Below are 22,503 nucleotides of genomic sequence, written 5' to 3'. Positions count from 1 at the left end.
CCTGCTCTTCAAACACTGCCCCCACTGCATGGTCCAAAGCATCAATTGTAAGGGCGAGTGGAGCATCAGGCAGCGGGTGTGCAAGCTTGGCTGCATCAGCTAAAGCATGTTTGGTGTTTGTAAATGCCTCATCAAGGTCTTTGGACCACATGACAGGGGACTTTGCGGACTGGCCCTGTAGCACCTAATATAAAGGTTGCAGAATAAGTGTCTCCTAAGGAATGAAGTGGTGGTAGAAACTGACTGTGCCCAAGAATACCTGGAAGGCATGTACAGTGCAGGATTGTGGAAAATCGGTGACAGCAGAGACTTTGGAAGGCAAAGGACTCAAACCCTCTTTTGAAATGCAATGCCTCAGGAAGTCTATGACGGGCACTCCAAATAGACACTTAGCAGGATGGTAACCCATGTAGGCTCAGGCACTCGAACAAGGCTCAGAGATGGGTAAGGTGTTCAACTTTGGAGGAGCTGACAACCAACATGTTGTCTAGGTAGACAAAAAGGAAATCAAAATTGCTGAGGACAGAGTCCATCAACCATAGGAATTCAAACAGTCCTAGAATATTCCATTCAGCAACTTGGGCAATATTTTGGCATTCTGTCACAGGAAAGTACCACCTGCTATCCCATCCAGGATATAAATTGCCTCAAAATTTCTACCATCACATTCACATTGCTCATACATATTTATGTGTTTCATTTTTACATAATTACAGTTCTATTTTCAAAAGGACAACCACCACCTTACTGCATTAGAATTGGTACAGTTTGTGTCATAAATGCAATTAATAAACTTTTCATCAGTTTTCTTGTAAAATCTAATATGTTTTGCATAATTAAATTCCACCATTTTAAATGAATTTGTGTTCTTGTCTACAGATCGAGAAGTTAATATTGCTGTTCTCACAGGAATCTGAGCTCATCAACTGGAGGAAATTCTTGCTTTCAGCTGCTCATCCATTGGCTCATCCTACTGATGAACAGCTACTTGAAACTCTGTATAAATTTAAAACATTCGATACAGAACAATCATATATTGTTATAGAAAATCAGTATAAGGAGGTAAGTTTTAAAAGAACCGATGTATGGTCCGACCAATATGTAACCCTCGAGCGGCAGCTTTATTCTACATGTTCCTGTCTACCACCTGATCACAGGTCCTTGCTAACTTACAGCTTTAATCTCTTCATGTTTGACAAGGCCCTTCTGATCTACACAAGACACTGCCACAAAGACTTTCCAGCACATTTCAAAAGCCCTAGCTGTGTGTCTAACATGATTCCCCCAGTTTTTGTTCTTTTCTATTCCATTAATACTAATTCTACTCCATTATTGCTAATATTATTGGTTAAGCTATTGCCAATAACATCTATTATGTGATTAAAACACATTATAATAAAATTTAAGGACAAGTATATTGGAATATCACCTGGTATATGGGAGTATGTTTTAGAATGTGCAAGATATTACAACTTTGTGTACAGCAATATATTTTCTATAATATACAAAATATATTTATTAAGGGAATACTCCACCCAAAAATATATTTTTTTTTTTTAAAAGTTACTTACCTCATGTAGTTTGTAGTGATGGTCTTTAATCTCAAGATTTCATGCAAATCATAGGTAACAATGGTGATGCTTCAATGGAGGCATTTGGTGATCAATGCTTGATAACAGCAAACAATATCAAAAAAGTCCATGAAAAAATCCTATGGTACTCACGTTGTATAAGCAACATGTCAAGTGATCCAGTCATTTGCTCACAGTGTGCAAAGTACATGCATTTTTTACAATAATATTATTAAATCGATACCTCTGAAAAAAAAAGCAAGTAGCCCACAACCAGGAAACCCATTCATTTGGTGTTTTGAATTAAAAACATGACCCTTGACCAATGAATCAGGAGGAGTGGTGGGTCTTCAGTTCAAAAGTATGATTCTCGTGTAAAAGGACTTCCAGGTTGTAGAACACTATCTTTACTGATTTAATAGTATTTAAGCATAAAATCCATGTGTTTTGCATGTTGTGAGCATACCACTGAATGACTTGATATGTGTAACCTGATATTTTTTTCATAGATGTTTTCAATTTTATATGCTACTAGTTGATTACGCAGTGGCTTGACTCACTGAGTGCAAAGGAAAAAAATAAAATGTAGTCTATAAGTTATTAAACAGTAAAACATTAACATTTTAAGAAGTAAAGATACATTGAGCATTACTGGAGTGGTTTTGGGTAAACAACATTTTAAAGGCGGTATAACACAACAAGTAAGTAGTACTAACAGCAGCTGAAATGTATTTGGATCATCTCTCGGTAGTAGATCCCTTTTGAAAGGCGCTACACGACCGCTGTGGTATAGAAATTACATTTTCTATGTGAACGTCCAAATTACATTCCACGCCTCCCAGCATCCACTTTGTCCTCACGACCCCTCGCCGCTGAAGGCGGTCTCGTCTTCACATTGTTTACAGCTCACCACAGTTAAAAAGTAGAAAGACGCAAAGCTGTTTTCCTCATCTCTTCTACTATCAAGTACTGCCAACTAAAAAAAAAGTTACAATGTGGCAGTTTCCGTGACAGTCACGTGGACGAAAAAATAAAACTTCTCTGTCAGAACACGCCTGGCGATTGGTTCCTGTATTATAATATGTTCTGTGGTCATACGTAATTTCCATATCGCGTGGTCATACGTAATTTCTGTTTCATACGTAATTTCCATATCGCATGGTCATACGGAATTTCTGTTTCAAATGCGTAAAGAATTTTATATATATAGATTGTCCAGCATTGGTTGCCATATGCTTCCATTCAAGCATAAACTTTGTTACCTCCATTCTGTAAAAACTCACAAGATTAATTTTTTTTCTCTTCCATTAATAAAAACTACTTAGAGTAAGTAACATAAAAAAACAATTTTTAATGGAGTACTCACTTAATAACTGCAATGCATGACAGAAGTATTGAGCCTCTAGAGTCACTGGAATGTATCAGGCAGTTTCAGAACAGCTGAATTCAAGCCTTGTCTTTAACAAACATCACCTGATCCTTAATGTTCAACCTGCACAACATCAACTGTGCATTTACAGAATACTTTACCACAGATTAAAAAGAACACAACAGAAAAGATCGTTTTTGCTTCCCCAGTTACTCACTTTAATGTTCAGGAATAGTTCAACAAGAAATGCAGAACATTTTGTATAAATTGAGTGTTTTCTCCTTTCTGTCTGATATTTCTTGTAATTCATTTGTAACACATTTGACCCTCCGAGATTTCCATTAATTAATAACAAGATTTACTTTGACTATTCTGTAAGCTTTTAGCACTGTTTTAACTTACATGATAATAAAAATGCAGTTATCACTATCATTTCTTTGTGAATCTAAGTTTTTTATTGTATCTTTATAGATTGAGTTGTGGTTTCCCAGTAAAACTATGTTTGAAATCCCAGATGATCCATTAGAGCCATTGCCATTTGACCGAAATATGAAACTGAAAAAGGTAACGTGATTTACTAAGGATGCATGACCTCCTTTATATTTTTACATTAAAAAAGGCATTGTTTATAATTTGTTAATCACTCTGGAGTTAGTTAGTTTCCTTTTCAGTGAAAGTATTAAGACAATCATTTGCTATAACCTTCCATTTTCTAATTTGCTGTCCCCATTACAGTATTATGTGGTGCCAAAACATACCCTGGTGCATTAGGCTAAAGACATGGTGGTGTATGGAACACCAGCCCAGAGAGCCAGGGCTCTGCCATGTACATAACAACATTTACTTTTATTTTTGGCAATAGTAATGCAAAAATCTTTGGGGTAATGAAAAAATAATAAGAATAATAATTCATTACATTTATATAGCGCTTTTCTCAGTACTCAAATTAGCATCCACCGTGTTCTTCCGAATAGTTGCACTAAACAAACTAGTTGTAGAGACATTTTGTAATACTCATTTTTAATTTCCCTTATCAGTTTTAAATTTGATGAGACATTTAGATCAGATTATACTGTAAGTGTATATTGCACCATATACAGAGGAACCTCTGGACTCTGATTTAGCCGTTCCCAGAATATTGATAGAATGGTTTATTTCTCTCAAACAGTTTTTCCATCTGTAGTGCAGCATCCCTTGCTCTTTTTAATAAAAGGTCTCTTTTGGGAGCAGAGATTTTACTTCTGAATCATTCAATGTAACAGACTTTGGGCATTTTGTTATTGCCATCCTTTTATACTTTTGATTGGGGGCATGGCTTCCTCTGGACTAGAACTTCTAGGCCTCCTGAGACATGGCTACACTCTTCTAGGTTGTCATATAGAGTGGCTGGCTGTCCTGAGGAGAAACAGATACATGCTTTGTGACATCAGTAGCTCTATCAACACCTCATGGTGATGGATCTTACATTTCAATACCTTCCATAGGCAATAGGCCAATGTGAGAAAATGAAGAATACAGTAAACATTTTCCACAAATATTGTGTCATTTTAGTAATGTCAATAAGCATATTCATTGTGTAAGTGGGCAATTTACTATGTAATTTTTTGTAATATAGTTCTGTTGTATTATCACTTGTGGATCATCTTCTTAACAAGCTGTATTGTATTCCTGCAGTTTCTGTTCACCCTTTTTGCTGATCATGAAGTTCCAGATCCACCAGTCAATTATGAAAACATGCTGTTGTACTTTGCAGCAGATCCTGATCCTGTTAAAGGATTTCACAGAGCTTTGAGCCTCGTAATTGGAAAGCCTTTGTTAACACTAAACATTCTTAAGGTACTGTATAGGGAAAAATTGACACATTTGATTGATCTTTTGTTCTTTTGTTAATTATGACACACTGCATGTAATTCTTTTATCCAAAAACCTGTATGGGTCATTTTTATTATGAAATAGCAACTTTCTGGAAATGTGCTGTATGCTTGAACATATGCAAATATGTGCTTAATTTCAATGCTTTAATAAATATCAGCATCTAATTATCTTAACTGAAAGGTAGCAATTTACAAATATCTGGTCAACAAAAATTAGCAGAAACACATTTTCTTGGAAGTCTTAATTTCATCTTCCCATAAGCCGATTATAATCACTGGAATGTGCTGTCTGTATTTAGTTCTTCAAGAAACATGCTATAGAGCTACTTCTAAGTACTATAAGTTACATTCTGAGATTTTTTCATGTAAGGAGGGCACAGGTTTTGAGATAAGGTTGTTATACTCACTGATTATGGCACTGAAGAGTGGTGATGTGTTGCAGGTTATTAAAGCACATGCAAAGAAGATTTCTCTATACTCTGTAAATGTAACAAAAACAACCCTATAAACCTAAAATTTGCACTAGTTGTGTCAAAACAAGTGTTAATCATTATCAGACTAACTTTTACATAAAGGTAAGAAACATTTTCTAAATTTGGTCTACTCTTAACCATACAGATAAGTGATGCCACATCACACAAACATCGATGAAGCTTCAAATGGCTCTGAGAATACACAATGTTGAAGCACTTTTCGAAATAATATATAGTCAGTCACTCCAGAAATGGATTACCTACAAATAGAGAAAGGTCATTAGGACTGCCAAAAGTGGGCTATCTAACAAAATGAACACTCATATTATTTGAAATATTCCAAGAACCTTTTATAAGTTTCTGTGTATCTATAGTCATCATTTGCCATAGTCTGTGTCAGTGTGCATGAGTCAGCTGTCAGAAAGCTATACCTGTAGTCAAAAACAACATAATCGCTCAACTGATGTTTGCTAGCTATTATCTGGGTGTACATCTTGAACCGCAAACTCTAAGCAGCCAGCTCAGAGTTAGATTTATTTAATAGCAATGCCAAACACCTCTGGTTTAAAACAGTACTGATTAAATACAACAACCTCTTCCAGTATGTAAAGCTGAATGTGATTTTCCAGTATGCATTTCTACACCTTTTAATTTATCGCCACTAAATTTTGCACAGATTGCCCATTTCTACAGGGGAAGACTACAGGCTATATTTCGTTCCAAAATTTTTCCGTGGAGAACTTTATTTAGTAGTGGCACCTGCACTTTATTAGGGAATTGTCCCAAAAGGCATTTTTGTAACTTGACACAGGCATGCAATGTTACTCTCCATAGTCAGTTAAATTTTGTATATGTAATGACAGCACCTGCATTTTCGTCCATCTCAGATAGCACAGTCTGCCCCTGTTAGTACCAACTATAAAGAATTGTGATGGAGACATAATAGGAGCTTGCTGCCATTAAATTACTTTTCTCTTATATAACTTATGTGGGAACACTTGACTTGAATGTGATGTCAGTGAGCTCAGCAGAATTGAAAACTGATTTTTCATAGAAGGCAGTGATCCAAAACACTAAAATAAATGCACTACACAAAGTTGCAATGGGGCATTTTGGACATGGTTGTGTCAAAGCACAGGCCTAAAATCCTACTGAAATACTCAAGGTGCATTTGCCCATTAAATGCAAGAAAAACCTTAAACAGCACACAATTAAAAGCAGTTGAATCCAGACCATTTGGCAGTATACTAAGATTCCTCTCAACTACAGTACAGTAAATGACTGATAGGCAGTTCCCAGGAGCACCTGGGAAACTGCATTTAATTTCATTTATTTATTCAATAAATAATTGTACACTGTAAGTTTTGATATTTAATGTACTGATAGGTTTCCAGAGAAGGATACATTTCTATGCAGTCTATTATTTCTAAATTGTATGGTATCTTTGTTCTATTTCACAGTCCACTCAAAGTCTTGGTCAAACAGCAACAGATAAAGCAAAAGAAGGTGAAGGTGAAGGTGAAGGTGAAGGTGAAGGTGAAGGTGAAGGTGAAAGTGAAGGTAAAGGTGAAGGTAAAGGTGAAGGTGAAGGTGAAGGTGAAATTTCAGCCGAAGACACTGATGTTAAAGTACCTCTGAAGGCTTTGTTGAAGGTCGTCTCCCATGGCATCTGTAAAACTAGGGAACACACCAGATTTTATGTTCAAGGAAATACTGATTCAGATTATTATGGGGTAAGTGAATGTGCTAAGAAAGCAGGATTTTGAAAATAACATGTTAAACAGTTTACATTACTTGATTATTGTTACCAAAACAGCAAAATCCTCTTTAATTAATACTCTTACATATACCTTAGGGGTATTTATATATATTGCAAAATAAGGAGAAAAGCATAACACATTGAAAGGGATGGGGAGGCAAAGAAATCCAAGAACAGAAAGGGGTGAAGTTCGGTTAGGGCTGGTGGGCTGGATACTGTTCTTCATCTGGATGTTTGACTTCATACCTAGTAATGAAAAAGAAACACACATGAATAGCTATGCAGCAGCTAAAGCCTTCTTCTCAGTGGACAACAGTCTAACCCCACACATATAACTACATATATATATATATATATATATATATATATATATATATATATATATATATATATATATATATATATATATATATATATATATATATACATATATATATATATATATATATATACATAAACACAATACATTCAGAAAATATTTACCCCTGAATTACAAAGAAAAAAAATGGATTTTACAACTTTTTGCAAGTTTATTAAAAATAAAAAACTGAAATATCACATTGACACACATATTAAACTTTTTGCTATGACACTTAGAATTTGTCTCAGGCAGAGTGGTTAGTCAGAAGCCTCTCCTCAGTAAAAGACACATGGAGGACCACTTGCCATTTGAAAAAAAGGTACCTAAAAATTGGGAGAAACAAGATAATCTCATCTGGTGAAACCAAGATTAGTGTCATGTCTGGAGAAAACAAGGCACTGTTCATCATCTGTGTAATACTATTCCAACGATGAAGCATGGTGGTGGCAGCATCATGCTGTGGGGTCCTTTCATATCTAGGGACTGGGAGACTAGTCAGGGTTTTTGAAAAACTGACTGGAGCAAAGTACAGAGATGTCATTAATGAAAAACCTGCTCCAAAGCACTCCAGATATCAGACTGGGCTGAAGGTTTACTTTCCAACAGGACTATGATGTCCCTAGGCACAAAGCAAAGACAAAACAGGAGTGTCTTAGGGACAACTCTGAGAAAGTCATTGAGTGGCTCAGCCAGAGCCCGCACTTGAACCCAATCAAACATCTCTGTAGAGCCCTGGAAATAGCTGTTCACCAATGGTCTCCATTCAACCTGACACAGCCTGAGAGGGTCTGCAGAGGAGAATGGCAGAAAATCCCCAAATCCAGGTTTGCAAATCTTGTTGAATCTTACACAGGAAGACTTCAGGCTGTACTTTCTGCCAAGGATGCTTCAACTAAGTACTGAGTAAATGGTCTGAATTCTTGTGTCAATGTGATATTTCAGGGTTTTTTTTTATTTGAATAAATTTGCAAACTTTTCTAAAATCCTGCTTTCGTTTTGACTTTCTAGGTATTGATGTTGGAAAAAATTAATAGAAATGATGTCAGTACAAAGCCACAATATAACAAAATGTTAAAAAAGTCAAAGAGACTGAATAACTGATATATATATATATATATATATATATATATATATATATATATATATATATATATATATATATAAGATATATAGATATATAGGGTGGTCCAGATCTAACTATGCAACTTTTAATGCAATGCAGGAAAACAATGCAAGACAAAAGAATTGTTCAAAATATCTTGCAATAAACGAATGCAGGGCAGGTGCTGCCATCTTTCGGCAACAAAAATAATTTTTTGTAAATTCTCTATGTAATAAACTTAATAAGTTATAGCGTAATGAAAATTGCATAATTAGATCTGGACCACCCTGTATATAGGGAAAGGGAAGTACTATGATAAGGTCAAAATTTCAATTTCAGATTTTTAACAGATTTGCAAGTGTTACAGATTTGACTTTCCAAGTCAAGACATGATAACTCAAAAACACATCTCTCAGTCCAAAATAAGGTTTGAACATTTCTTAGCATTGTAAAATGCTAAACATGTACTGACTTTAAACAAAAACATTTCAGAAAGATAAGTACATATACTGTAATTATATTTAGGTTACAGGGCCAAATTTCTAAATCATAGCTTTATGCAGAGAAAATTATTTTTTCCATTTTTATAAGCTAAGCATGTTCTAATCAAACTCACCAAGCCAATGTTTTACCTGTGACAGTGCATCAGTATTTTTTTGAAGGTGTGAGGACTGTTTCTTAGAAAACTGCAGCCACATCCACTTTGATGGACTAAGTTGCCCTGCACTTGCTATAAATGCTTCTCTACCTAAAACAGAGAGAAGAAACAGTGACAAGTGACACTTGACATTTTGTTTGTGCGTTTATCTTATAACAAGAGATTGTAAGATTATTTAATTAATTATTTAGGAAATGTGCAGGTAAAAAATTTTATTTACTAGTTGTGCCTCCTTTTGTATTTAAAAGTAGTACACTGGCAGTACTTATATGAATGTGAAATTTCAGTGTTTGATTTTTGATAAATTTGCAAACGTTTCTGAAAACATATTTTCACTTTGTCATTATGGAAAACTGAGTGAAGATTAATGGCAAAAACGGTAAACATACCCATTTACAATTAAATGTACAACACAATAAAGTGAACAGAAAGTGACAGGGTCTGAGTACTATCTAAATCCACTGTAAATGCTGGTGACATCCACTATATCATATAACAAAACAGAATTTCCCTGTAAACTCAGGGAATGCATTTGCTATTTACAAGACACTTGTGTTATAAAATGGTTCACTTACTGTATTTGTGGATACTCTTAATTTTAAAATTTCTCAATTTCAGTGTAACATGTGAACAGTTAATAAAACTTTAAATGCCTTAGGAACAGTGAAAAGTATGAGTACAAAAAAACATCCATATAATAATGTGTAATGTTTTACAGCATTTTTGCCAAATCTACAGAGGACTGGGATACAGAGAAGAGGATGAAATTCCTTATTCCATTTTGTCACAACATCCTTTTATTCAGGAGATGATGGAGGAAAATGTGCAGTACAAATACATTGTAAGTATTCTTTGACAAATAAAATATCAATCCAAAACAGAAGCATCCATTCATCCTTTAGCCTACTTTATCAGTTGTGGGTCATCCTGAACTGATACTATCCAGGCAATATTGGGCACAAGGCCAGTGCCAACCATAGACAAAGCATCTTGTTTTGCAGGATACATGCACTCATATTAGCTGTGTGCATCTTTGAGATGTGAAAATAAAATTGGAATATTTGAATAAATCTCAGACAAACGCAGCAAAAATGTCTAAGCTGCACACAGCTAGGATTCTGGAGCTAAACACTATGCCATCATGCTACCCAAAACTGAAACATTCATTTGTCTACTTATTTTACACTCTCTGGGAGCCAGAAGCATATTCAAGGAGCAAAAGGCAAAAACTAGGTCAGGGTAGGGCACCAGTCCAGAGCAGGATTTCCTAACACACCCACTCATCTCTGGAGGTAAAGCCCACACAGCCACAGGAAGAATGTCTAAACATCCTCATCAAAACATGTCCAAACAGGCAATGATTGGACTCCTGGAGTTGTGAGGTTCTAGAGCTAAACACTGTGCCAACCACTTGCAAACATAGTATATTTGGAAGAGTACAGTAGTTTAAAAAACTGAATTAGCAATTGGACAAAGAGCATAAATATGAAATACGATATTGAAACACTGAGAAGTTGATCACATTATTATGCTATAGTATTTCACTGGAATTAATGTCTGAAAACATGGTTATTATTCACTCTTACTTGACCTGGTGGAGATATCTCTGTTAAAACACTGGATTCAAAATAATCTTGTGTTAAAGGATTTTTGAAATAGGCATGTGAAAGGCACATACACACAAACACATACCCTGGTAACATTTCAGCGACCAATGACGTTACAATTATGGGTGGAGTTTCACTTTTTGAAATGGGTGGGCAAAGGACATTACTAAGTTTTATTATCAAGACTAGCGGGACATTCTGAAATGCTTCATTGAGCTTCAGTGATTTTCTCATCACTTACTTCTGTCGCTGTCGTCTCTTTTTAGAAGAATGAAGTGTGATGTGTTAGTGTCAGTCAGTTAAGCATTCAATAGAGAAATACAGTCAGAAGGAGTATTCTTTTGTTAGGTCTGCATTTAGAAAAGTGTCAAATATCCATCCTTTGTGGTTTCCTTAATATTACTGAGTGACTCTGAATACCAGTGTTTGCAATAGTTCTAGCAAAAATGTAACAACGCAGTTACACTCGATGGATATGTTGGATTAGGCTGTTAAGTGTGTAGTGTAGTTTATTGAATGTTAGCTCCTGATACCGTTTACCAGAGTGATACTGAAGAAAGTTTGGAATTGGTTGCAAGTGTTTTTGGTCTGATATCTATCAATCAAGTCATTCTGATACAACCGTAAGCAGCCACATAGCATAATATGATGTGTAATGTGATATGGCTGCAGTGTTTTTGAAAACACATCGTTAGAAAACAAATTTATCATTATTACAATATTACATACTGTATGTTTGTCTTACTGTTGGATTTTGAGAGGGCCCCAACCTCCTCTTGCCCCCTCAAAGGCTGCCTATGGTTGAAATTTACATTTTAAATGGTACTTTGGCCTCTGAATGTATTCCATGCTTTTGCTCTATGATAGTGTATTCTCAAGAAAATGAATTTTCATTCAAAGTCAGTTCTTCCTAGGAACTTAATAAAGTAAGCAGAGTCTTTAACAGCTTCAGACATTTCCACAGTTACTGTAAACAATGCAAATTCTTCCCCTTTATCTTGTGTAGGGTTTCCAGCGATGTTCCAGGTAAACAGAGCTGATAGGTTTTCTCAGTCCAAACGTTTTTATTCCCACATCTTGCTTACTTAATGCTTCTGGGAAAGTGTTCAAATGAGGTGACGTTTGTGAAACATAAGTTCAGGAGGAGTGTGCACTTCAGTCAAGTGAGCAAGTGAAGGAGAAGTGACAATTTACAGTAGGATGCAGAACCTTCTGGTGTCTGTTTAAAACACAGGTGTGACACATCACAAAATCCTTAAGAACAATTCACCAGCACTAGTGATGAGCGAAACAAGCAAGGTTTACTTGACATGCAGTTTCATGACACTAAAATATGTTTCACAGGTGATTTTACAATTGCGAAATGTGAAACTCACTGAAGGATGTTTTTGGGTTGTAAAGGTTTTGTTTTAAGGGAAAACAAGGCATGCTGCTCCCAAAAGCCTTTTCATTCTCTCATGTTTAGATTAGATTAGATTCAGTTGGATAGAATTTCATTTGATTACATCTTGCCTTAAGAAGGAGCCTGAGTTGCTGTGAAAGCTTGCATATTGTAATCTGTTCAGTTAGCCAATAAAAGGTCATTTTTCTTGACTTCTCACTACATTCATAATGGCTAACATGGTACAACACCCTAGTACAGTGGAACCTCGGTTTGCGAGTAACTTGGTTTACGAGTGTTTTGCAAGATGAACAAAAATTTTTAATAAATTTTGACTTGATAAACGAGCAAGGCCTTGCAGTACGAGTAGTATGTATACGCTTTGTCTGCTGAGCGTCATGTGATCACAACTGAGCTGATGGTTCTTCTCTCTCTCGCTGCGGGATTTTGGGCAATCGTCTCCTATTCTCCGTCTCAGTCGGCGTGCCTCACTCATATAGTCAACATCCGTACGATCGTATACTGCTTACTACAACATTAGCATTGTGACTGTGTGTGCGCGTGTGTGTGTGTGTATGTGTGTGTTCTTGCTCGCTCGCGTGTGTGTATGTGTGTGTGCTCACGTGCGTGTGTGCTGTGACGTGCGAGTCCCCGTCTTGCACCCTAAAACACGAAGCTCAGTCTCAGTACACCAGCTTTATTCAGCTGGAAACAGCAACAGCGCGGTTATTTATTGTAGCGGGATCTGCCGCTCTCCTATACACAGACACAGCAGTCAGGCAGGCCCCTGCGCATTTATAATGTTCCCTGTTCCTTGTTCCTTGTATCACCCATTGATGGCAGGCGCTTATAGCATGTCCGCGATCTTTTCGGATTCACTTTTACAGCGAACTGCTACAACGCTGGGTGCCTGCGGTTGCTTCAGGACGCTCTTCCGCGTGTCGTCCCGTTGGGTGCAATCCCACAAGAGTTTAGAAACTCACTCACATCAGCCATGATTCTTTTTAAAGGTAAAGTGCAGGTTAATTTGTTTTATGTATTTTTACTTTACATTTTGTATTAATCATTTTTATATGAATAGTTGTGGGTTGTGGAACAAATCATCTGAGTTTCCATTATTTCTTATGGGGAAATTCACTTTGATATACGAGTGCTTTGGACTACGAGCACGTTTCCGGAATGAATTATGCTAGCAAACCGAGGTTCCACTGTACTACCATTTTTCTCAGGGTGATATTTAGATTTTTACAAATGCTCTTTCAATGCACAAATACATACATAAATAATTAAATGTACACACACACACTATGGTCTGAACACATACCAGCATAACTAAAAAGGAAGAAAATTTTAAAACGAAAAAAAAGAAAACAGCTGCCTTGGCAGTCCCAGCATTACACAAGCAGATTTCTTTTAGTATAAAGGAGCTGCAGTAGCTTTTCTTGACACACTTCTGATGAATCATTCGTTGACTGAAAGTTCTCAGTGTTAGTGTGTCAGGAAGAGGATGTGAAGTATTGTTCAAAATGGTACTCAGTTTTGTTTTAATTCTCTCCTTTGCTACTGCCTCCTGGGTCTAGAGTGTGTCTCATAACTGAGCTTGCCCTTTTAATTAGCTTGTTAATTCAGTGGGCCTCTCTTGAAGTGACGTTACCAGCTCAGCACACCACAGCACAGAAAATCGCACTGGTCATCATAAGAGTTATATGAGATGTGAAGGATGTCACTTCCCACGTTAAAAGCACGCAGTTTCCTAAGGAAGAAGAGCCTGCTCTGTTCTTTCTTATATAGTTCTTCTGTGTTCCGAGTTCTTCTGTCATTGATGTGGACCCCCAACTACTTGTAGAAGTGCACCACCTCTACCTCCACTCCCTGAATAGTGGACCAGACACAGAGACTGTTTGGTGTGGCAAAAGTCAAAAAACTTGGTTTTGCCGATGTTAAGGTGCAAAAATGTTCTTTGCACCAAGAAACAAAGTTCTCCACCTCATTCCTATACTCTGTCTCATTCCCCTTATCAATACACCCATAAGTGTAATCTAAGAATTACTGTACGTGACAAGACCTGGTGTTATATTTACAGTCAAGAGGGGAAAGAGTGAAGAGAAAAGGAGACAGGACTGTTCCTTGTGGTGCTCCAGTGTTGCTCACATCCGTATCAAAAACGCAGTCTCACAACCTGCGGTCTGCCCAACAGATAGTCCAGCATCTAAATTGCTGTCTTTGCCCTCACAGACATTTAACAGTAGATATTACAAACAGCTTAAAGAGGGTGTGTAGGATACTGTCAGCAAAGGTATCAAAATGTTGAAATGCCTGTATGAGACCATGGGAAGTGGTTAATAGGATCACCACTAACCCAAACAGAAAAACCTTTTCTAAAACAGAAATCAATGAGAATTAATACTGTACAAGAGAGAAACACAACTGACAACCTATGAACCAATCCGCACTTTTAAAGCAAAACTGTGCTTGCCAGTTTGTTTCAATATCTAATGTTATCATAAGTAATTTAAATGACATTGTTCGTTTACAAAGCCACAAGATCAAGTTATTATTTTTTAATACTTAGTGGCTGTATGGTTTGTGCAGTTTTAGCTTTCATTTTATGTAACAGTTGCTGTTTGAAGATAATGTGGTTTTCATAAAAATCCTTTGGCAAACAAGTCACTGTAAGTTATTTTATCCTAGGTCAAAATGTAAGTTTCAGCATATTGTTTAAAACCTTGCAAACTACAGAGACATTATGGGTGATCTATTTTAAAGGATTTTCTTTTTCCAAGCTGTTAAATTATACTATATTTTGTCTATGTAACCTGACATATTCTCAAGCCATATGTTGAAAACAGACATACACAATGATCTGGGATTACAATTCAAAATAAGGAAGTTTGTAAATAAATTTAAATAGCCTTATCATAAAATAAAAACAAATAAAAGGTAGGAAAAAATAGACTTGACCCAAACCAAAATGAAACAAAAAATCCCAAATGGTTTCATTTCACATATAAAAGAAAATAATCTAAAGCCACACTAGATGTTGTTCTGAGATCAGCTACAGAGATAGGGTAGCTAAGTACGATCCTGTGTGGTTTCGAGCTTCACAGCTTGCACGAATTTAAGTACTGGGGAAATGCACACAAGTTTAATACCTGGTAGTTGTGTTACAAACTTTACTTTTGTTTAGAAGAATTTGCTTTGGATTTGAAAGTGGTTATGTTTTAGTAAACACTTTCAAACAACACAACCATTTAGGATTTTTATTGTGCTTCAGTGTAAATCTTCACAAATTTCCACTCAGCATTCCGCATCCTGCACTGTAGTGTTTTAGTTTTAAAAGGAATGGATATGTTGATAATTAGTTGACAAAAGAAATCTTGGTAAATTATATTTGTTATCCTTGTCATTGTAAACACATCAATCAGAAGCACAGAAACAACTTTAAGGATGTTGCGTGAAGTTGAGTGTTGTTGCTCTGTGTTCAAATGGAGGACTCTGCTTTGCATTGGAATGCACTCTTTCTCTTTGTTACTTCACTCTTTGATTGTGATGTGATGTAGTGTGATGTCACCTTTTCAGCTCGCTTTTAGGCTCTTTGCTGTACCCTCTGCAACTTCATAGGGAAAAGTATTATTCTTTCTGGCACAAGAGCATAGGTGTTGAAGTTTCCTTCTTGAAGTAATGGCTGCTTCTCAGTCTTCTGAGACTGGTCTCAGTCACTGGCACAGAGCTTGGCTTGGCATAGTGGATCTTAGAGCTAGTTCAGGGCTTCAAGCTCCAAAGGCTACATGGCAGGGTGCCAAACTCTGACCCTGGATTGTCACAGTAGCTACAGGTTTTTGTTCCAGCCACTTTCTCCATTAGTACCCAGTTACTGTTTCTAGTTAAAGAGACTTGTTTTGCTTAATTTGTATTGACTTGCTTGTTAAGACTCAGACCTCTTAATTTTTTTCATTAACTAGCAACTAAAGAAAAATGAGATCTAACGCAAGCCAATGATATGACTACCTAAGACAGGGACCTCAAAATCCAACTAATTTCTTAACTAGAAGTCAGTTTTTGTCCTTAGTGAAACCAGTTATGTCATTCCATGCCTTGTTGGTGCTCCTATTCTACCACACCAGGCATTTTCAAAACTGTTGATTTTCTTCTTTCCGAGGGCACTAGCAAAATGTTTTGTGGACAAAAATAATTGATATTTTTCAGACTTTCACCTGATGGACACGCAAGTGCAAATCTCATTGAGTTAATTTGTCTTGTTGGCTTTCTTTGCAAATCGTTATTGTTTGATTGCTGATTAAGGAAAAAACAAAGTCCTGAGTCTTAAAAAACAAGTCAATAAAACTAAAGTAAAAGAAATGTACTTCATTATCAATAGTAATTGGTTAGTAATGAAAATGTTTAGCCACTGTGGTCCTCCAAGATCTGAGTTTGACACCCCTGTTCTATGAAGAGTAACTTCCAGTCCACAAGAATGATTGGTTTCTCACCAAAAGAGAGTGGCGTGTCATCTCCCAGTGCCTAAAAAGAACAGATCCTCAGCTTTTCAGCTTCCCCCAACAAGAGTGGCTCATCCGCTTTCAGGTCCCCAAAGACAACAGAAGAGAAGAATGCAGCAAGTTGTGATGGAAGGTGTAACCTGTAGTGATTGGATCAAGGTCACTTCCAGTTACAGAATCAGTGCCTGCTTATATGCGTGTTTTTTTGTTCATTACATCCAGGCAGGTTCAGTTTGTGGACACAAGCCTAAAGTGAATGTCCTTTTGGACACTTTCTTGTGTGATTTACATCTTTGTTATCAGATGATGTAGTGAGATGACCAAAGGGTTTTACAAGCTGCAGTATAGCTATATACTCAAGAATGTGTGACAGTGCGGGTTCGCTCCACTCTCCCAGTTGATCTCGGGAGCTCGTCAACACGACAACGTTGATAGACATGACCGAGATGAGCTTGGTAGATGAGGACAAATACACACAAAGCAAGGGGTAGGTGAACAAGATGCTCAGTTCTTTTATTAAAAAAAAACAGTCAATAAGATGTATACTTGATATCATTTTCATGATGAAATTAATTAAAGCATGTATTAAACATGGGGGTATGGTGGTGCAGTGGTGCAGTGGTACTGATGAGCTGGCGCCCCGTCCAAAAATTGTTCCTGCTTCCCGCAAGATGCTTGCTGGGATGTGCGTGACCCCGATGAAATAATTTATTGCAGCAGTACTGTCTCTTTCAAAAGTACTAACCACCAATTCCTGTCCTTCCTTTTCTTTCTCCACGTATCCAGTCGCCACACAAGCTGTGTAATAAATGTCAAGCCATCTGTAATCTTAGAACTTCAAGGAGCATTGAAATATCTTTTGTAGTGCACGTTTAATTATTCCATCCATCTATCCATCCAGGGTTGCACCAGTCCCAGCAAGCATACAGTGCAAGGCAGGAACAATCCCTGGACGGAGCACTAGCTCATCGCTGCCGCTGCTCCACCATGCCCACACATTTAATTATTAACAGTGTACATTATTTAAATTAAGTTAGAAATGTATCTGTATAATGTAATATACATACTTTAACGCATTTCATCTTAAAAGTGATATCAAAACCTCCAAGAAGATAGCGCTTGGAAATCTAAATTGACTGAGAAGCCAGTCGTCATCATCTGTAAATACGCACTCTTTTCTATTGAATTGAATTGAATTCCTTTATTGTTATTGCATGGCGTGATAGACGGCCAGGAACCCTGCCCCGCCGGGACCGGGAGAGCGTTACTTCTCTTCCCTGGGCACCTGGACGGTCCTTGATCCATGGGGGACAGCGCTTCCGGGACACCAGGAAGTGCTGATGGACCAGGGATGGTGTACGCACGGAGTGCTTCTGGGTGCAAGGGCAGCAATTCCGCCACACTGGGGAGTGCTGCTGGAAGTTCATCATCAGGCACCTGGAGCACAACCGGGGCATTATAAAAGGGGCCGCCTCACTTCATTCGGGAAGCCAGAGTCGGGTAGAAAGAGGACGGAGCTTGCGAGAAAGGAGTGGAGGTGGCCCGAAGGACCAAGGACTGAGTTGCAGTTAGGAGACCTGGGTTCGCTTCCCGGGTCCTCCCTGCATGGAGTTTGCATGTTCTCCCCATGTCTGCATGGGTTTCCTCCGGGTACTCCGGTTTCCTCCCACAGTCCAAAGACATGCAGGTTAGGTGCATTGACCATTCTAAATTGTCCCTAGTGTGTGCTTGGTGTGTGTGTGTGTGCCCTGTGGTGGGCTGGCGCCCTGCCCGGGGTTTGTTTCCTGCCTTGCGCCCTGTGTTGGCTGGGATTGGCTCCAGCAGACCCCCGTGACCCTGTAGTTAGGATATAGCAGGTTGGATAATGGATGGATGGATAATAACGTGTGTGTTGTGGACATTGTGGTGTCGTGTTTGTCTGTGGCTGGGCTAGCTGTTACAATGGTATGATGAGATTCAATATGCAAATCGTCCATAAATTATTTTCCTATAAAATGATAAAATAATAACAATAATGCAATAAAGAACAATGAAAAATATACAATATGAAAGCATAAGTACAATATGCATGTACTGTACATATAGTGCAGATAGTGCAAATGGTTTCCTAAAGTGGCTGAGGTTGTGCAATATTACAACTATAGTGCAAGTTTACATTGAGGTAATTGTACTTATAAGTACAAACAGTTCTACCAGGAGTACTTGATGGACTGATTGAGTACATTTATAGCTCTTGAGATGAAACTGTTTCCGAAGTTCGTACAGGAAAGGCTCTGAAGTGTTTGTCGAATGAAAGATGTTCAAATAGACAGCATGACTGAGGCAGCAAATGGTGCACTGAGAGTAGCAACACTAAAGCAGCTATGGTATTTGGAATAGTTTGGCCATTCCGTGGACCATTATATTGTTACAGGTTGATTGCAATCAGATGCCTTAAATTTATAAACGATATGCCGTTAATTTCAGTGCATTTGATAAAGCCTCGTCAGGGACGTGAATCTAAAAAAAATGGGAAAAGTAGCACTGCTTTAACGTTGGATGCCGCCAGTTTGCAAAACCGAGTGGAAACTTACGTATGCACAGTTTAAGGCTGGCGTGAGAACATATGCATCGTTTATAGATGAAGCCTCAGGACTGGATTGTTGGTCTGGCCCTGATCACTGCGCGATTTACACTTTATAAATTTAAATAACTGTTCTAAATTGGTCCTTTATGTGGTATTGTGTTCAGTATTCACCCATATCTTGAGTCTGATGCCACAGGACAGGCCCCTGTTCCACACAACCTTGCAATTGAAGAAACAATGTTCAAAAAACAATTAGATAAGGGAATAATAGATGTAATGAGTGAGTTTTTGCTATTGCACATATGAAATTGTCATTTTAAAACATTCTATTTGTTTTGTAGGGCATGAAGGATATACTACAGATTCTACAGTCTGAAAGAGATCCTGTCTCATCCTGAAACAACGTTATTTTCATACTTGGAACAATATGTACTTTATTACGAAAAATTTTTTTATAAGTTAATTTTAATGGGAAATGTACTATGTGACCAAATATATTTAAAGTAATAAAAATGTGCTTAGTAAAAGTGTTTGAATTTGTATTTATTTTTCATGAATTCTAGCTTATTTTGTAATGTGCATGATTATCTTAATGTTTTGGCATAGATGTGTGGGTTTTAGTTTATAATTTTACTGCAATGGTGTTGGTAGCACAGAGAAGAAATGGCAAAAAGTCCGCACATTAGGTCCATATAATTTGTATTTATTATTTATATTACCCATGCAGTGTCAGATGGGGTCGCATGATAATTTATTATTCTCTTTTTTATTATTGTTTAATAAGATTGCATAATATATTCCCTGCAGCAATATGTTTCAAGCTTTCACTTTATGCTTTACCTGCCTTGCGCCCTGTGTTGGCTGGGATTGGCTCAGGCAGACCCCCATGACCCTGTGTTAGGATATAGCGGGTTGGACAATGAGTGACTGACTTTCACACTGTTCAGGAAAAATTAGATAAAGAATGACAACAGAGACTCACAAGATGAGACATGTATGTGCTGAACTTTCCAAAGTAAAAATACACATGGAAAAAGCTTTCAAATGAACAAATCACAAAGCCATAAGATTGAACAATAGGCATGTTATTATAGTGGTTGTTGAGGCTCCCTAGTGGTTTTATGCCATATAACCTGTTAGTATAAATAAAATGAATAGATGTTCTTCAAAGAGAAAATGTGAAGGCCAGCCAACACCTAAATAAAAGTGTTCTTCTGCACCCAGAGATGGTTTGTGAGTTCTATTCCTTCATGAATTTACCTACCTATATACACGCGCACATCCACTGTCCACACTTTTGGGATGATTTTTTTCGGGTTAGCTGTACGGCTTTCTCTGAGCACATGTGGATACCTGGGGCCTCATGTACAACACTGTGTGTAGAATTCACACTATAACACGGCATACGGACAAAAGCGGAAATGTTTCGTATGCACAAAAAAATCTGGATGCATAAATCTGTGCGAATGGCAACTTCCATGTTCTTCCGCTACATAAATCCCAGTCAGCATGAAAAGTAACGCACATGTATGCACCTGCTGTCCCGCCCCAACTCCTCCCAGAAGTACGTCTCTTTGAATATGCAAATCAATATAAATAGCCCTTAAGCTCAGCCTTCTGTGAAAAGGCAAAGGCAAAAGCAAGAGGGGAAAATAGAAGAATTTCAGCGAATACCAAGTGGAGGCAAAGGAAAAACGTACTATTTGTTGGTTTAAACAGTGGTATAAACAACAAAAGGAAGTTGATCGAGTGTCGGAGAAACTTGAAAGCTCAAGTTCACAAAGTCGCACAGTGCCCAAAATAAAAAAGAAGTTGTCAGATATCAAAGTCGCCGTGAAAAGGCGACTCGTAGCCCACCGTCTGAGTGTCATATGAAAGCTTATTAGGGTACAGACAAAAAAAAGGCACACAGTGTGAAAAAAGCATGAAATGTCAACTTTAAACTCGAAATTTCCAGTTTAATCACGTAGTTTATTTTGTCATTAAAGTAGAACATCATAAACTTCATCTTAAAATTGTTTAATTTACTAGTTTCTCAAATCCCATCCTAACTAAAGTAGCACGTTAAATGCTTTGTTCTGTATTTGATCTTCAATGTGCTCTATGTGTGTGAATCACTACGTACTTCTTAAACAGGCTTTCTCTTCCTCCGACAGGAATCAGAATCCATTACATTCGTGATATTACAGCTCTGTGAATAATTAAAATACTGAGATGTATACATGATATTATTTTCATGATGATAGGAGTTAAAGCATGTTATTAAACATGGGAACACGGTGGCGCAGTGATTGTTCCTGCCTCATGCAGGATGCTTGCTGCGCGGTGCGCGACCTTCAATGAAATAATTTATTGCAGCAGTACTGTCTCTTTCAAACGTACTAACCCCCAATTCCTGTCCTTCCTTTTCTTTCTCCAAGTACCCAATTGCCACACAATCGGCTCTGTAATAGATGTTAAGCCATCTGTAAGCTTAGAACACCAATTCTCAAAACTTTTAACATTGAAATATCTTTGTAGTACCTGTTTAATTATTCTATCCATCTATCCTTCCAGTGTCGCTTCATCACCAGCAAGAATACAGTGCAAGGCAGGAGCAATCTCTGAACGGAGCGCCAGCTCCTCGCTAGCGCTGCAGCACTGTGTCACATGTTTAATTATTGTCAATATAGATTATTTAAATGATGTTAACATTTCATCTGTATAATATAATAAACATATTTCCTGCATTTCATCTTAAAAATGATATCGTCATCATATATAAATACGCGCTTTATAAAATGGCTCAGGTTGTGCAATATTATAACTGTAGTGCAGGTTTACAGTGAGGTAATTGTACTTATAAGCACAAACTGTTCTACAAGGAGCACTCGATGGACTGATTGAGTGTGTTTAGAGTTCTTGGGATGAAACGGTTTCTGAACCGTGAGGTCCGTAGAGGAAAGGCTCTGAAGCGTTTGCCGTTTGAGAGCAGTTCAATAGACAGCATTGCTGAGGCAGCGTGTGCTTGATGCTGTATACCAATAATTCTCTTTCCGATCAGCTGCTGTAGAGCTGTGATTCACACTCAGATACAGTAATATAAATACTCCGAGTGGTGCAGTGAGAGTAATATGGAGAAAGATGATCTACTGTGGCAACCCCTAATGGGAGCAGCTGAAAGAAGAAGGAGGAGGTGCAGTGAGAGTAACAACGCTAAAGCAGTTATGGTATTTAGAATAGTTTGACCATTCTGTGCACCATTATATTGTTACAGGTTAATTACAATCATATGGATTAAACT

At 37.5% G+C, this 22,503-nt stretch overlaps 1 protein-coding gene across 5 annotated transcripts in view; it reads left to right on the top strand.

Moving 5' to 3' along the window:
* spef2 (sperm flagellar 2) overlaps positions 1–19,746 on the top strand; it is a 146,964-nt gene extending 127,218 nt beyond the window's left edge. Inside the window, exons 33-39 of one of the 5 annotated variants that reach the window (XM_051928343.1) lie at positions 880–1,062; positions 3,412–3,504; positions 4,615–4,776; positions 6,748–6,829; positions 6,884–7,020; positions 9,886–10,008; positions 19,562–19,746. In XM_051928343.1, the coding sequence (XP_051784303.1) occupies positions 880–1,062; positions 3,412–3,504; positions 4,615–4,776; positions 6,748–6,829; positions 6,884–7,020; positions 9,886–10,008; positions 19,562–19,618 (837 nt within the window). In that variant the 3' untranslated portion in view covers positions 19,619–19,746. Of the gene's footprint in view, positions 1–879; positions 1,063–3,411; positions 3,505–4,614; positions 4,777–6,747; positions 6,836–6,865; positions 7,021–9,885; positions 10,009–19,561 lie in introns of all 5 variants that reach the window. The other 4 variants (XM_051928342.1, XM_051928341.1, XM_051928340.1 and 1 more) reach the window with 4 other exon arrangements.
* Positions 19,747–22,503: the final 2,757 nt, after the last annotated feature.

The sequence above is a fragment of the Erpetoichthys calabaricus genome, chromosome 5, assembly GCF_900747795.2.
Source record: "Erpetoichthys calabaricus chromosome 5, fErpCal1.3, whole genome shotgun sequence".
Lineage (NCBI taxonomy): Eukaryota > Metazoa > Chordata > Cladistia > Polypteriformes > Polypteridae > Erpetoichthys > Erpetoichthys calabaricus.
Note: the sequence above shows the minus strand (reverse complement) of the source record. Positions and strands in the feature narration are given on the sequence as shown.